The sequence below is a fragment of the Tachypleus tridentatus genome, chromosome 12 (assembly GCF_004210375.1).
Source record: "Tachypleus tridentatus isolate NWPU-2018 chromosome 12, ASM421037v1, whole genome shotgun sequence".
Taxonomy (NCBI): domain Eukaryota; kingdom Metazoa; phylum Arthropoda; class Merostomata; order Xiphosura; family Limulidae; genus Tachypleus; species Tachypleus tridentatus.
In genome coordinates this window covers 118,942,795-118,957,478 of record NC_134836.1, presented here as the reverse complement: position 1 = coordinate 118,957,478, position 14,684 = coordinate 118,942,795, and the positions used below count along the sequence as shown (strand labels likewise).

The 14,684-nt window shown below is 34.4% G+C and overlaps 1 protein-coding gene across 5 annotated transcripts in view; it reads right to left on the bottom strand.

Moving 5' to 3' along the window:
* LOC143234500 (transmembrane ascorbate-dependent reductase CYB561-like) overlaps positions 1 to 14,684 on the bottom strand; it is a 49,510-nt gene that overhangs the window by 23,949 nt on the left and 10,877 nt on the right. The window contains exon 1 of one of the 5 annotated variants that reach the window (XM_076471905.1): positions 13,888 to 14,105. The exons of 2 other annotated variants lie outside the window; for them this stretch is intronic. In XM_076471905.1, the coding sequence (XP_076328020.1) occupies positions 13,888 to 13,930 (43 nt within the window). In that variant the 5' untranslated portion in view covers positions 13,931 to 14,105. Of the gene's footprint in view, positions 1 to 3,598; positions 3,727 to 11,072; positions 11,274 to 13,887; positions 14,106 to 14,684 lie in introns of those variants that run through there. 2 more of the 5 variants (XM_076471908.1, XM_076471904.1) reach the window with 2 other exon arrangements.

The following is a 14,684-nucleotide window of genomic DNA, read 5'->3' as shown; positions in this document are numbered from 1 at the left end:
AACTATCACAACTTTTCAGTCACTCTTCCACCTGTTAAGTCAAGCTAACGAGCCTCTTGTGTTGTACTAAAGGTTTGGTAATGTTTCAATAAGAAACATGAGCAACAGCAATTTTAGTAAGAAAGGTTGCTTTGTAAAGGTGAATGTTATTCATTTTACCATTTCTGAGGAATAACTATTTTGTTCTTGAATTTCGCGCAAAACTACATGAGGGTTATCTGCACTAGCCACCCTTAATTTAGCAGTGTAAGACTAAAGGGAAGGGAGCCAGTCATTACCACCCACTGTCAACTCTTGGGCTACTCTTTTACCAATGAATAGTGGGATCGGCCGTTCATTTATAACGCCCCCACGGCTGAAAGGGTAAGCATGTTTGGTGTGACGACGATTCGAAACCGCGACCATCCAATTACGAGTCGAGCGCCTTAACCACCTGTCCATATAATTAATATTAATGGAAACTAGTTTATCAAGTTAATAACTATCTACTTTATCAAGACATAAATTACCCACTTTACCATTTATAAGAAACAAACAGCTAACATTAGGAAGAGCTGGTTTGTTATGATAATAAATATTATTTGTTTTATCATTTCTCAGAAACTTAAAAATTAAATTAGCTAGGTGTACTTTACATACAATGATGTCATGCCCTTAGATATTATAAATTTGGTTATACAACGCTGGAGAATATGGAACCCAAATTTACAACAAGGCATTGTTACAATTCTAAAAACATTACAAGTTCCTATTTTCTTATGGATAGTATATTAGAGAGAAAATCATATTTTCATGCATTTTAAATACTGTGAGAAATTCCAAATAGTTAATAAATTTTCTGTTGCGGCCTCATCTACTACATAAATTAGAAAAAATACGTCACTAAAATATTAGCACAATACTAATCATTTTTAATACAACGAAGAAAAAGGATAGGATATTAATAGTGCCATTCAGAACAGATTCAAACAACATTCAAAGTAGTGGCACTGGATTGAAATTATTCAACTTCAAAGTTTGCGAGAAATATTATGGAAAAAAAAATATTACAGCGCCCTCTATTCAGTAAACTTCATTAAAATCATGCGTTTAACACCGACAATAAAAACTAATATACTTAAACACTTCAGATTTTCTCTCTATTGTTTACTAACGTTTCGCGACTTCAAAGAGCCTCTCTATATAATAAAAAGATTAAAATACCATTTTCCAAACTGTATACATATTAAAACCTCTGTGTTAATTACATATATCTCAAATTAGTTAATCAAATCTTATCAAATATAGTTTAATTTATTTACAAATATCTCGTACAAGTCGTTTGTATTACGCAGTCAACTTCTGTATTCATGTCGACCCCAACACCATCTATTCAATAAAGCTGTACAAATAAAAATGATTACAAAATAATGTATTAATTTGACCAAATCGTTATTTGGTTTGTTTTTTATGAAAATGAAATAAAAAATAATAATGGTGAAATCTTTACTTTGTGTGTTACAGCCAGGTTTACTTAAATAATGTTTAGGTACGCGTTTCAAGTGAGAGTCCAACAAAGTCACGTGAACGTGAAGCAGACGACATACGCGACTTTCAACTGAGACAATAAATGAATTTCAAACAGTCAGTTTGAGTCAAACAACAATCACCTGTATGGAAACTTTACGGTAGAACATATGGGAGACCGACACCATAATACGAGTACGCGTGTTTTGTGTATCTTATTTTTGAAAACACCTGCGTATTTTCAACCAACTTAGCTGTATAACACAAATATTTAAATTAGCTCCTTACTAAAAGTTTCTTTCTTTCTCGACAGTAAACAGTGATACAGTCTTTCTTTCACAGCATAACGTCCGATTTAACTGTTACGGTGTGACAATATAAAAAGCTTACATGGTTGAGAAACAAGTGCACAAATCGAACAATGGTTCGGCGATATACGTTAAACTGGTACAGACAAAACAGCGAAACTCGGCGAGAGATCAAACTGATACACGCAAAACAAAGAAACACCAAGTTTTTTTTTTATAAAGTTTTAAAATTATAAACCAATAAAAGCATTTTTGTTATAATAGTTAACTTCAAACCATTTGAAGTCGTTTTTAATTTTGGTGTCTAATACGTGAATTTACAAATCCGCTCTTTAGACACTTAAAGTATTTTGAGCTACTGTTACTACAGTAACACGGGTTTTTATTCTTTACATGGGGCGTCTATGTCGCATAAAACGGAACAATAATTTTTTTTTTTTTATTTAAACGTGGAAACTTATTTAAAATGCTAAGATCGGCGACAGGCGGCGTTGGTATCTATTGAAATTTAGTAACAGGCAGAACTGAGATAAAATCAAACAGCGAAGTTGATGAATTATCAAGTCAGATACAGAAACAAAAAAGTTCCTTACAAAATAACGTTCAGTGACAAACTAATTCAGGACTTCTCAACCTTCTCTAATATCATTCACTACCTACGAGTTTTTCACTCGCCCAAGTTCGAAAAACAACAACAAAACGTACTAAATTAAAATGCAAAGTTATTCATTATGACTTAAATAAACATTAAGCTTTAACTAGAATGGATACAATAAAAATAAACGTATTTATCAAACTGCAACTAGAATAAAAAATAACTTTTTTTTTGCTTTTTAATTCGTTGTGTAGTGATCCAGCTAATTGTTTTTTACACTAATCTAATTAACTTCTGGATGAACAATTTACCTTCAACACCGCAAGGCTGAGGTTCTACCTAAATAAAAGGATGTTGTTTTGAAGGTGAAATTTGACAGAAATTCTATTTTTTGTTTTCCTAGGAATACCTTAATCAATGACATTATAAACGTTTTAGGCTTGTATTCAAGATTTCTTCTTATGCAACCTAAAATCCTATACACGCCTTGCCATTAGCAGCGGTAAGACTGACCGAGCAGACACAAGGGTTCTTTCCGTCAATAACATGATCAAAACAGCAATATCCATCACGAATTATCTTGCATTTTTATAATTAAAAAAAAATCTGCTATTTATTAGCCTTTCTCATGCATTAAATTTACAATAACTGATTATTCAACCATTAAAACGACTTTTATGTGTCTAAAGTAACACTAAACACTTCTCTACACAATGTGCTTTCACGTCTACTCACACTTGAAAACTTACCTTATAGATGATTTAACAGCCTTTGCAAACAAGACAGGTCCTACCCGATTTAAATTTAAGCCATCCGTTCCAACCGATCAATATTATCGTTCTTACGCATTAACCTAAGTCTAGCATTCAGTCCTAGTGCCTTGCTTATAATTCGTTTTCCCCCAACAGTTAAGTCTTGGTTGTATATCTGTCAGAATTAGGATATTATGTTCCTTTTCTTGAAATGACAGTTTACATTTATGTTACAAACTTTTAATTAAATCGTAACCACGTATGTGCAAATTCTCAATCTAATAAAATATGTTACGTTAATACCAATTTTCCCTGTCATAGAAATAAGTTGACAGTTTATATTTTTATAATTATACTTTCTAGAGAGAAACCTAAGTCTTTCATACGATAAGAACTCAACATTTATAAAGCAGAGCCCTATCTTTAAGCAGACTTACCTTTAATAGCGAGTTTACCATAGCTTAATAATGTCACATTCTTATTAGAGGCGTTACGTTGCATAGTAAACTATTAATCGCTTTCCAACACTGACTCAGGCAGACTGGCTAGCCCTGACACAATATGAAAGGCAATATATGTTGTTCCACCAGTAATTTCAAGCAAGTGAATTCTAGATTTAACCAATCACAGCAACATACATTTATTTTGTACCAGAAAAAAAATCTCGCTTTTCTATCAGTACCGGTTACAGCTGTTCATCACACAAGCACGTGTACCAATCGCACGTGAATCTGTTCACTGTATAACACTACCTATGATTTTGTAGAACTACAAAGGTCAACAACAAAATAAAAGTTTTGCTTTTCAGTTTTATTAGCAATCACATGAAAATAAATCTGTGATATGTTCAAGGAAAATGTTTCTTGACTTGCTTAGAACAAAATTATATTCGGTTGTCTACTGCATTCACCGCGGGAATCGAACCACGAATTTTTGCGTTGCAAATCGGAAACATACCGCTGTCCCACGTGGAGGGGATATATTTTCGCAGAAGTAAAGGCGTTAAGCCAACTTTTATACTGCCGGAGCCCGATCGAAGTTTTTCATGTGTGTGACGTCACCATATCAGGATAAATATTTCGTCTTCAGAATGTAATTTTCATTTTGCGAGTGCATTTGAAGTAAAGACACGTACAGAACTAATTATATGAAACTACTTACAATGATGCCAAATTAAATATATATATATCACCGAGAGAAAACATACAACTCCTATGAAGTTAACTATTTGTTTTCTGAATTTCGCGCAAAGCTACACGAGGGCTATCTGCGCTATCCGTCCCTAATTTAGCAGAGTAAGACTAGAAGTAAAGCATCTAGCCACCACTACCCACCGCCTACTCTTGGGCTACTTTTACCAACAAATAGCGGGATTGACTGTAACATTATAAGAGCCCCACGGCTAAAAGGGCGAATATGTTTTTGGTGTGTCGGGGATTCGAACCAGTGACCCTCACATTACATCACTGAATATCATATAAAAATCACTAACAATGAAACAAATGTTTAAAACGCGCGCCTTATTAATTTATTGTACTTTTGATACGTATTAAAGAGAGAAAAAGAGAAATAATCCATATATTTCTCACAATAATGGTAAAGGGTGTAGCTACAAGTTCGAATTACATGGCCACGTGTCAATCTACAAGTACGTATTACACGGCCACGTGTCACAAACATAAAATATCCAGGAAAGAGATAGACACCCGCCTAATGATTAAAAGACAGCTTATCAGTGAGCACTTATCTCTTAACAACTTCAATAACGAACACTACCAGTAAGTTAATGATACTGAAAAACAGCTCTAACTATGTCAACATATTCAGGGATCATACTGAAGCACAGATTTTACAACGAAACGTTAAATAGATGACATTTTTCATTTGGACAACTGGTTCTAAATGAACTACAGACTTTATTTCTTATGATAAGACAAAACAGATTTAACCTGGACCGCTCTTTTTCCCAATTAAACTTTCTCGACTTCACTGTCTTTTAATGGACAGAATTTTACACACCGATTTGTACAAAAAAAGAAAACAACAACGAAAACACCCACAAACAAATCACACCTTCATTATAACATCTGTCAGCCTGCTCACAGTAAATGGAACGTTACCTACAGTCAAACACTCCCCAAATAGAGAAAATCTGTTTCAATGGAACAAATTACAGAAAACATACCAAGGTTCCACAACAAACCATTTAAATGGAATAAATTACAGAGAACACACCACCAAGGTTCCACAACAAACCATTTAAATGGAATAGATTACAGAGAACACACCACCAAGGTTCCACAACAAACCATTTAAATGGAATAGATTACAGAGAACACACCACCAAGGTTCCACAACAAACCATTTAAATGGAATAGATTACAGAGAACACACCACCAAGGTTCCACAACAAACCATTTAAATGGAATAGATTACAGAGAACACACCACCAAGGGTCCACAACAAACCATTTAAATGGAATAGATTACAGAGAACACACCATCAAGGTTCCACAACAAACCATTTAAATGGAATAAATTACAGAGAACACACCACCAAGGTTCCACAACAAACAACTTAGATGGAATAGATTACAGAGAACACACCACCAAGGTTCCACAACAAACCATTTAAATGGAATAGATTACAGAGAACACACCACCAAGGTTCCACAACAAACCATTTAAATGGAATAGATTACAGAAAACACACCACCAAGGTTCCACAACAAACCATTTAAATGGAATAGATTACAGAGAACACACTACCAAGGGTCCACAACAAACTATTTAAATGGAATAGATTACAGAGAACACACCACCAAGGTTCCACAACAAACAACTTAGATGGAATATATTACATAAAACACACCAAGGTTTCACAACAAATCATTTAGATGAAACAGAATATAAAAAAAAAAAAACACCAAGGTTTTGCAACAAACCATGTTACAAAGAGGACAAAGATATAGGGCTTGATAGACGGATTGAAACGGCTAACAACACAAAAAACATCCTTAAACGGTACAACAGTGAGGTTCGTATCAGAATTCCTCTTGTTATTACCTATCACTTTAAACTTAGAAACGTTTCCCAAATTTAAAAATACACATACATATATATATTTTCATTTGCTAGAAATAAATTATTGTCTTGAACAAATACTTCCAGAAGTTCCTGTTGTATCCTTCCAGAAGAGCAAAAGTTGTCATCCATGAAATAAAGTTGGTTGTCCAACTTTTGCGACCAATATGGCTATATAAAGGCTTAAAAAATGCCTAAAGAAATCACTTGCACAACACAATATACAACTTGCCTCGCATAGTGTAAAAAACAAACAACATGTAATCATGTGTGTAGAACAGACCTGAACAACTCTTATAAGACGTTTCAACAACCATAAATGCTCTATTAACACAGAAAAAGACCTCCCTGTTGTCCAATTCTTCAATCAACCTATCATAGTATTAACAATGTAAATCCAATCGGCAGTGAAACCAGTTTCAAAAATAAAGCTGATTGAGATATAAAGTAAACTTAGTGGATTGCAGCTTTACATACTGTTCAATCTTTTGGATTGAATCTGGATTCTGGAATGAGAGATTTCCGATCATCTGTTTGTCAGTCCTCTGTCAGAAAACAAAGTTTTGTTTTCGAATTCTCAATCGTATTCATAACTGTTTCAAAATACTCTGAACTTAGAATAATTTTCAGGTTATTTTAAAATTATTTCTGTTTAACGTTCATTTTCTTCAGCCAATCTCTATACCTCACTTTTATTTTGTTTATTTTACACCAATGTACTTCCGTTTTAAACATACTTCCTTTTTTAAAACAATAAATTTCTACCTTCTTTAAACCTAACACCGGAAACACTACTGAAAAAAACACTTCCGGAATCCCAAGGTAGTGCGCATGATGTTATTGGTGATGACACGAAACCCATTTGAAGTAAAAATATATCTCAAGACGACTGGTATTAAGCCTAACTAAAACAATAGAGAACAACGTTTTGATCTTCTTAAGTCAACACATACTTGCACGATGTTACTGAACTCTGCTTTACACGTGTAGTTTGTCACGGAAGACGAAAGGTCCATTTTACGAAAGCGCTTAGATTATGAGTATTGTATTTCCTAAGACTAAAGAAGTGCATTTCTTAAGACTAAAGAAACAAGGTCTTTAGGTTCTTATACTCTAGGACTTAAACAGAATTATTCTCATAAACAAAATGGCGTCAAGAATCAAAGAGATTGACACCACGAAACATTGACGAAAATTATCGAAATATATCTGAATGAAGGTGTTAGTCATAGAAGGGTGAAATTAGCAGCTAGTTCTGCTAAACCGCCTCTACGAAACTTATATATTGAAAACAACAGCATGGGATCTTTACTTGCTCTCTGTTATGGGGTTAAAATAAAAACTGGGATTTTTAGGTCGAATAGGAGAATCATTTCAGAAATGATTGGGAGAGGGGTAAAGAAACTGATTTCGGGTGCTTCCAATTCAACAGGAGTCCAATGATGGACCTGTCAACCCTGTTAACCTCTAGTAGAAATGACGCCCATACAGACAAGTGCACTAAGAATGTTACACGAACACAGTATTGGGTTAAGTTGTTGGTATGAATCTTCAATAGATAAAAACTTATAATTAATACTTCCATCAAATAACAGTTTTTTCAATCAAAACATTAGGCAAGAAACATGATAAAGTCACCACAACTGTCCATTTTATTAAAAATGCCCTACATTTTCAGATTCGCCTCAATTTTTATTAGCCATAAAACACTTCATAACCAGGTCTTTTTGACCAATTCCGTTCACGATTAGGTTTATATATATATCCTATGTGTAAGCTTAAATGAAAGCTTTGTTTGTGCCTTAAACTTAAGACTTAAACTGCAAGCACGTACTGAATTTTTTTTAAATGATGCCAGAAAAATAAAACCGCCATCTTTTGAGTGATAAGTCGTGTATCACTAAACAGAATTACAAGATCACATCAGACTCGCAAACTTAGCTCTTCTCAGACACATTGTTTAAAATTTCGCGCAAGCTACTACAAAGCTATTTGCGCTGATTATCGTTAATTTCGATGGCACACAGTCAACATCACTCATTAATAACTCTTGAATAACTTTTTTACCACCAAACAGTTCGTTTGACTGTCACATAATGTCCCCACGGCTGAAAGGGCAAGTATGCTCAGTGACGAGATTCTAACTCGCGACTAGTAGATTGCAAGTCGAGTATCCTATACAACCAGGTTCTGTCAGGCCTATTGAGCCTCTGAGAACAATGTTTTGACCTTATTAGATCATATTCAGGTTAACAAAGAAAGTTTGCAAATGACCATTGCCGGCACGTCTTAGAGTGTTAGTGTTTTCTTATAGCAAAGCCACATTGGGCTATCTACTGAGCCCACCGAGGGGAATCGAACCCCTGATTTTATCCGTAGACATACCGCTGTACTAGCGGGGGACACACGTCTTAGAGACGAGAGTGTAAAGGGGTATAGGATTGTAGGGGGCGCTGCAGTTAGATGTTAGGTTATTAATTAGTATAGGTATAAATGTGTTCCTTTATACAGGTTTAATTTTGGTTTGAGTTGTTGCATAAGTAGGACTTCTTTGATTTTGCGTTTTTTTTTTATGTTTGTTTCCATACTCAGTATATGAGTGTTTTCTATGGTTGTGTTGTGTTTATTTGATTTGCAGTGTTCCAAAACGTACGTAGGGGCTTTTTTTTTGTTCTTTGAATCTAGTTTCCATTTTTCTGCTCGTTTCTCCAATATAGAAGTCGTGACCGTTATTGCATTGTGTGTTATAAATAATGTTGGTGTTGTGTTTGTAAGTGTAGTTTTTACATAGTGTTGCAAACTCTCTTGGTTAACCTGAAGACGACCTAACAAGATTGAAAAGTAATCATGATAAACAAGAACTACTTTAGTTTTAAAATCTGTTGTCTCACAAATCGAACCTACATTAGTGATAACCTAAGAAAAGGTCAAAATGGACTATTTTATTTTAAAGATACTGTCGCAAGCCAACTGAAGAGATTGAACACTGACAATATATTCATACCCTTACCTTCACCGGTACTTACCCACACCACGAACATAACTGATTAACAGCTGCAAGGAATTATTTCTAAATGTACTCTATAATTCCTTAAATATTTGTTAGTTCGTGTTTTGAATTTCGCACAAAGCTACCAGAGGGCTATCTGTGCTAGCCGTCCCTAATTTAGTAGTGTAAGACTAGAGGGAAGGCAGCTAGTCATCACCACCCACCGCCAACTCTTGGGCTACTCTTTTACCAACGAATAGTGGGATTGACCGTCACCTTATAACGTCCCCACGGCTGGGAGGGCGAGCATGTTTGGCGCGACGGGGATGCGAACCCGCGACCCTCAGATTACGAGTCGCACGCCTTAACGCGCTTGGCCATGCCGGGCCTATACCTTAACTGAGCAATCTTTCTTGGCCTGGCTTTAATATAGTGTGTAACATATGAATGTTAAGTCAGGTAATTTCCCCTTGGTGTAAGAAACTGTACATTTGTTGTTAAGCGCAGAACTACACAATGACCTATTTGTACTACACCAATAATTGATATCAAAAACTGATTGTTTTGCACCATAAATCCAGAGACTTGCTGCTGAACGAGAGAAAAGAGGACAAACCCCATTGGTTTTGGTTGTTTTGAATTTCGCACAAAGCTACACGAGGATTATCTGCGCTAGCTGTCCCTAATTTAGCAGTGCAAGACACTTAGTCATCACTACTCACCGCCAATTCTTGGGCTACTCTTTTACCAATGAATGGTTGTAATTTTATAACGCTGAAAGGGCGAGTATGTTTAGATTCGAACCCGCAACCTTCGGATTACGAGTCAAGTGCCTTAACCACCTGTCCCAATGGTATTTTCGTTACTTTCAAATCGATAAAAAGTTTCAAGCAACGTTTCAATTTCGTCGACATAATTTTTGTGCTTTAAAACAAAAAACAATTACACAAACTGTCAAGTTCGATTCTATGACTTCCGTCAAAATAAAAACATTTAGTGACTTTTATGTTTAGCAAATTAGTTTCATGGGGTAGTGTCAGTAAATTTTATTTGTAGAAACCTATCTGATAATTTAACTTAAATGTCTAATTACAGTTTCTATAGAAACTACTTACCTAGGAGTATCACATATGGTTAATACTACAAACTTAACTTAGAAAATATTGAAAAACCCATTTCTCTCTTATTTCGTAAAAGTATGTTTATTTAAGTAAGAGCCGTTGTCAAAAGCTTCATTGTTTCGCTACTTATTCTCAGAACTTTGTGCTCTGCACTATCATATTCGTTATTAAATTATCAATTATTATTATTATTGTCATGCTCTGTTGGCAAGGGTAGCTAGGCGCCTATACGAGAGAGAATACATTGACTAAACATGCCCTTTAACCTGTTGACTGCCAAGTATTTCAGCTGCTACAATACAACTCTAATGCTTCTTCATTTTGTAACTTTTTCGTGACGCCATTTTGGATCGAAAGTGAAACAATTTGTAAGTAGGTCAAATGCATGTATGGTACTGGCATCTATCGTTGAAGTTAGGTATTATTGAGAACGAATTCACTCGTCTGTGGCACTGTGTTACCGATCGGCTTGAACGAATTATCTCGTCTACGGCACTGAATAGGTTAAATTAGTATAAAACACTAAGATACCACACTCATATAAGAAATATATACATACAAAATTTGGTCATGGTGATGTACACACAATGATGTAAAAAATGGTTGAATTAATTTTACATATTACTATAAAAATAACATCACGCTTGAAATGGTCATCATTTCATTGGCTACACTGAGTACGAGAGTTTGAACACACAGCTACAAATGAAAGACTAACCTTGTTCCTTTTAGTAACTGATATACAATCAACGTTGTTCTTCCTTTTCCGCTTCACCTCTCTCGGGCAAGAGGATATATACATATATATATTTATATGTCAACACCCATTTTCAACAATTCGGTTAGACTGACAAACATTTAACAACAATCACACAGACAATATGCAATAACGTTTAAAAGTTTTTGCTCCCCTAGGCTTAGGCCTAGTTGACATGCGCGGAATTACCTGCCCTCTAATATTTACATTGACTTGACGATCGAAAAATACAAAACATAGAGTTACAGCAATCCTTTTACAAACATGTTCTTAGGAGATGAGCCATAATTTGTGTGTTACCAAAACAACATGATACAAAACTTACTTTAAAGTTTTATTTCAATTTTTTAAAATACATTTAATAAGTACTTAAATGTAGATTTATTCAAACATGCAATTAAAAATATCCATTATAGTTAATATTCAGCTTTGATTAAATATTGATTGTCATTCAATTCAGTTTCAGTATAAATTTTCCACCCATTCTAAAATTCTTCCGGAAAACTAAGACTTCACGGTTCCAGATCGAAATCACTGTTCACCCTCCACAACACTTTGTAACAAAATATTTACTTTTTCTTGTTCCTGGACAGAAAGTGTTATTTCCCAATTGCTTATGCCTAAAGTAAATGGAAAAGACCTATTTTTCTCTTCAAACTTTGCTTTTGTGACCTGGGAGTGTATAACGAAAACATGATGGGAGACTTTATGTGGGGGCTAATACGTGAAAGTGATTTACATTACAGTCGCAAATCTTGAAAAACTACTCACTTCTAAACATTTTTGTATACCTTTAGTATAAATACAAGTAAATCTTGATTCATATGTTGTTTTATTCAGACCTTATGTAAATGAAAATGTGCATATTTTTTATGTGCCCGTTTTTACATAGAAAACAGGTTGATTTCTAAATTTCATTATCCAGGTCACAAAAGAAAAGTTTGAAGGGAATAATGGCCATTTTCTGTACTTTTACAACATAAGTAATTCAGAAATAACACATACTATCCAGGAACAATATTTGTATTACTTAGTGTTATTCAGTAATTCCACCTGTAGCATCATTGTCCACACTCAGTAATTCGACAAATCAACGTGCAGTAATGCGCATGTATACACTATTCCTTAGAGCAATGCTTATTTATTTATTTTTTCATTTTGGTATTTTCATTGCTTATTTCAAAATCGCTGTCATTTCTCAATAATTTTTGTTAACCCAAGATTCAGTTTACATTTCCAGAAGTTCAATAAAAAACTTATTTTTAAAGCACGTTTTAAGACTGTTAGCAAGCCGTATTCGATAAGGGTTAAGGAACAATATTTAAGACTGTTAGCAAGACGTATTCGATAAGGGTTAAGGAACATAATATAAACTGAATAACCTTTTAACATAAAGAAATGTGTATAATAAATAAAACATAGAAACGATTCCAAAACGTTTAGAAGTAATGCTATGAAGGGCCTACGGATTATAACAGTAACTTTTGAAAAGAAAGATAAATGACATATTCATCACCCACCAACGCAACTGCGAAACGTTCGTTTATAATATCAAGTTTACTGTACTTCGGTCTTTACATTTAATATAGACGTTTGGTAGAGAGTTCGGCAGTCAATTTAAAAATGCACTAGCAGAACATTTTATTGTAGTTAAAACGTTTTGTATTGAATCATCAATACTATGTCATTAGTCACCCACTTTAAACTTTACTGTTATTGTATTTTTATGTCAATGTAGTTATTTAACTGATGCAGATACAAGACACTACTTACAAATGTTGAACTATTATATTCTAAACAATAGCACTTCATATTACCGATCCGAGATATATTTAAAACACATACTTTCCCACATATTAAAGTTGATAAGTTCGTAGATTTCTTTGTTTTACCAATTCTACGATCTTACGGTGAAAGCAAAAATTATCTAAACATATCTCAACCACATTACGTTTGTAACATCTAAAATTAAAACAATAGGTTGTTTTGAGTTTCGCGCAAAACTACAAGAAGGTTATCTGCGCTAGCCCTCCCCAATTTTAATAGTGTAAGAGTAGAGGGAAGGCAGCTAGTCATCACCATCCACCGTCAACTCGTGGGCTACTCTTTTAACAACGAATAGTGGGATTGACTGTAACATTATAACGCCCCCACGGCTGAAAGGGCGAGCATATTTGGTGTGACGGGGATTCGAACCCGCGACCCTCGGAAAACGAGTCAAGTGCTTTAACCACCTGGCCATGCCGGGCCAAAACAATAGATTGATTATTAAATGTGGGTAATCCCACCGTATAATCAATTTTACAGTGGTAGGGAATAAATATTATATTAATTTAAATTTACGTTCACTATTTCAATTAATTGATAATGCAAAATCCGTAATAATTAGGAAAGAATAAAAGCACGTGGAACGTGTATGCAAATCAGAATGACCCTTTTAAAATATAAACACGAGAAGGAAGTAGATGTACAGAGGTGAATATTTAGTAATTGCAGGTCTAGAAAACGTTCTTTAAATTAATAAAACTTTCAAGTGCAGCTCATGCACGGATATTATGTGATGCACGAGCACATTACAAGATCGATTAGAATATTCAAAATTAACAAAAACAAGAAAGAGTGCTTAAGTAAGTATATTATTAAAATATATTTAGAGTAACTTAAATCGAAAGACAGACATTAACACGCCAACAGTAAAAATATTTCTTTCTGTTACTATGGTATTATCAAAAACTCGAAGAAGTTCGAATATTTTTATACTAACAGTAATACCTACCGGCCGATGATGGCGTATTAACAGAAGGATATACTGATGTCATTTTGTCCTCGCAATCTTATTTCCATATAACAAATAAAACTGTAATGATTTATTATGTATCACAATCCACAATCTGGTCAAATTCCTTTAGACTTTGAAGCTGTTGTGTGTTGGACTAACTGTTCTCACAAACAACAAACACCCAAGATACACGGGTGTGTAGTCACGTGACCTCTCGTCTGATACTTCTCAGTTAAGCTCCACTTCTCTTCCGAACGTTGCTATGTCAGTCACACTCTCAGTTTTATTATATTTGCTACCATTAGCTACAAGTCTGTGTACTGCAATATTATTATGAAGCACCCACCCATATCTGAAACATGGTAGTGAAACAGAACAAAGATGGATTCATATTTTTTTCTTGCTGTTCTAGAAATCGGAAGATGTAGGCTGCATCTGGCATCCTTTGGAAAATTTCCTAAATTTTTATCATGATCACGCCATCGATAAGTGTCACTTTTTACAAAAAATTTCTACACTACGGATAAGCTTAATATAAAACCTTCCTAGAATCTGAGAAACCTCGTTAAACATTACAAACTAGGCTTAAGTAACCAATGAAAAATATTCTTCAATGGTAACGTAACATCTGATTATAAGCTTCAACTGTGAGCTCTTTGTTTTGTTTTACCATTTTGAGATAGTACAACACACAGACTTTTTAAACAAATTTGGTAACAATCTTCTAACAACTCATTTATAAATGATACTTTTAACAAAAGCTGAGATATTTAATGGTAATTACAAACCAATCA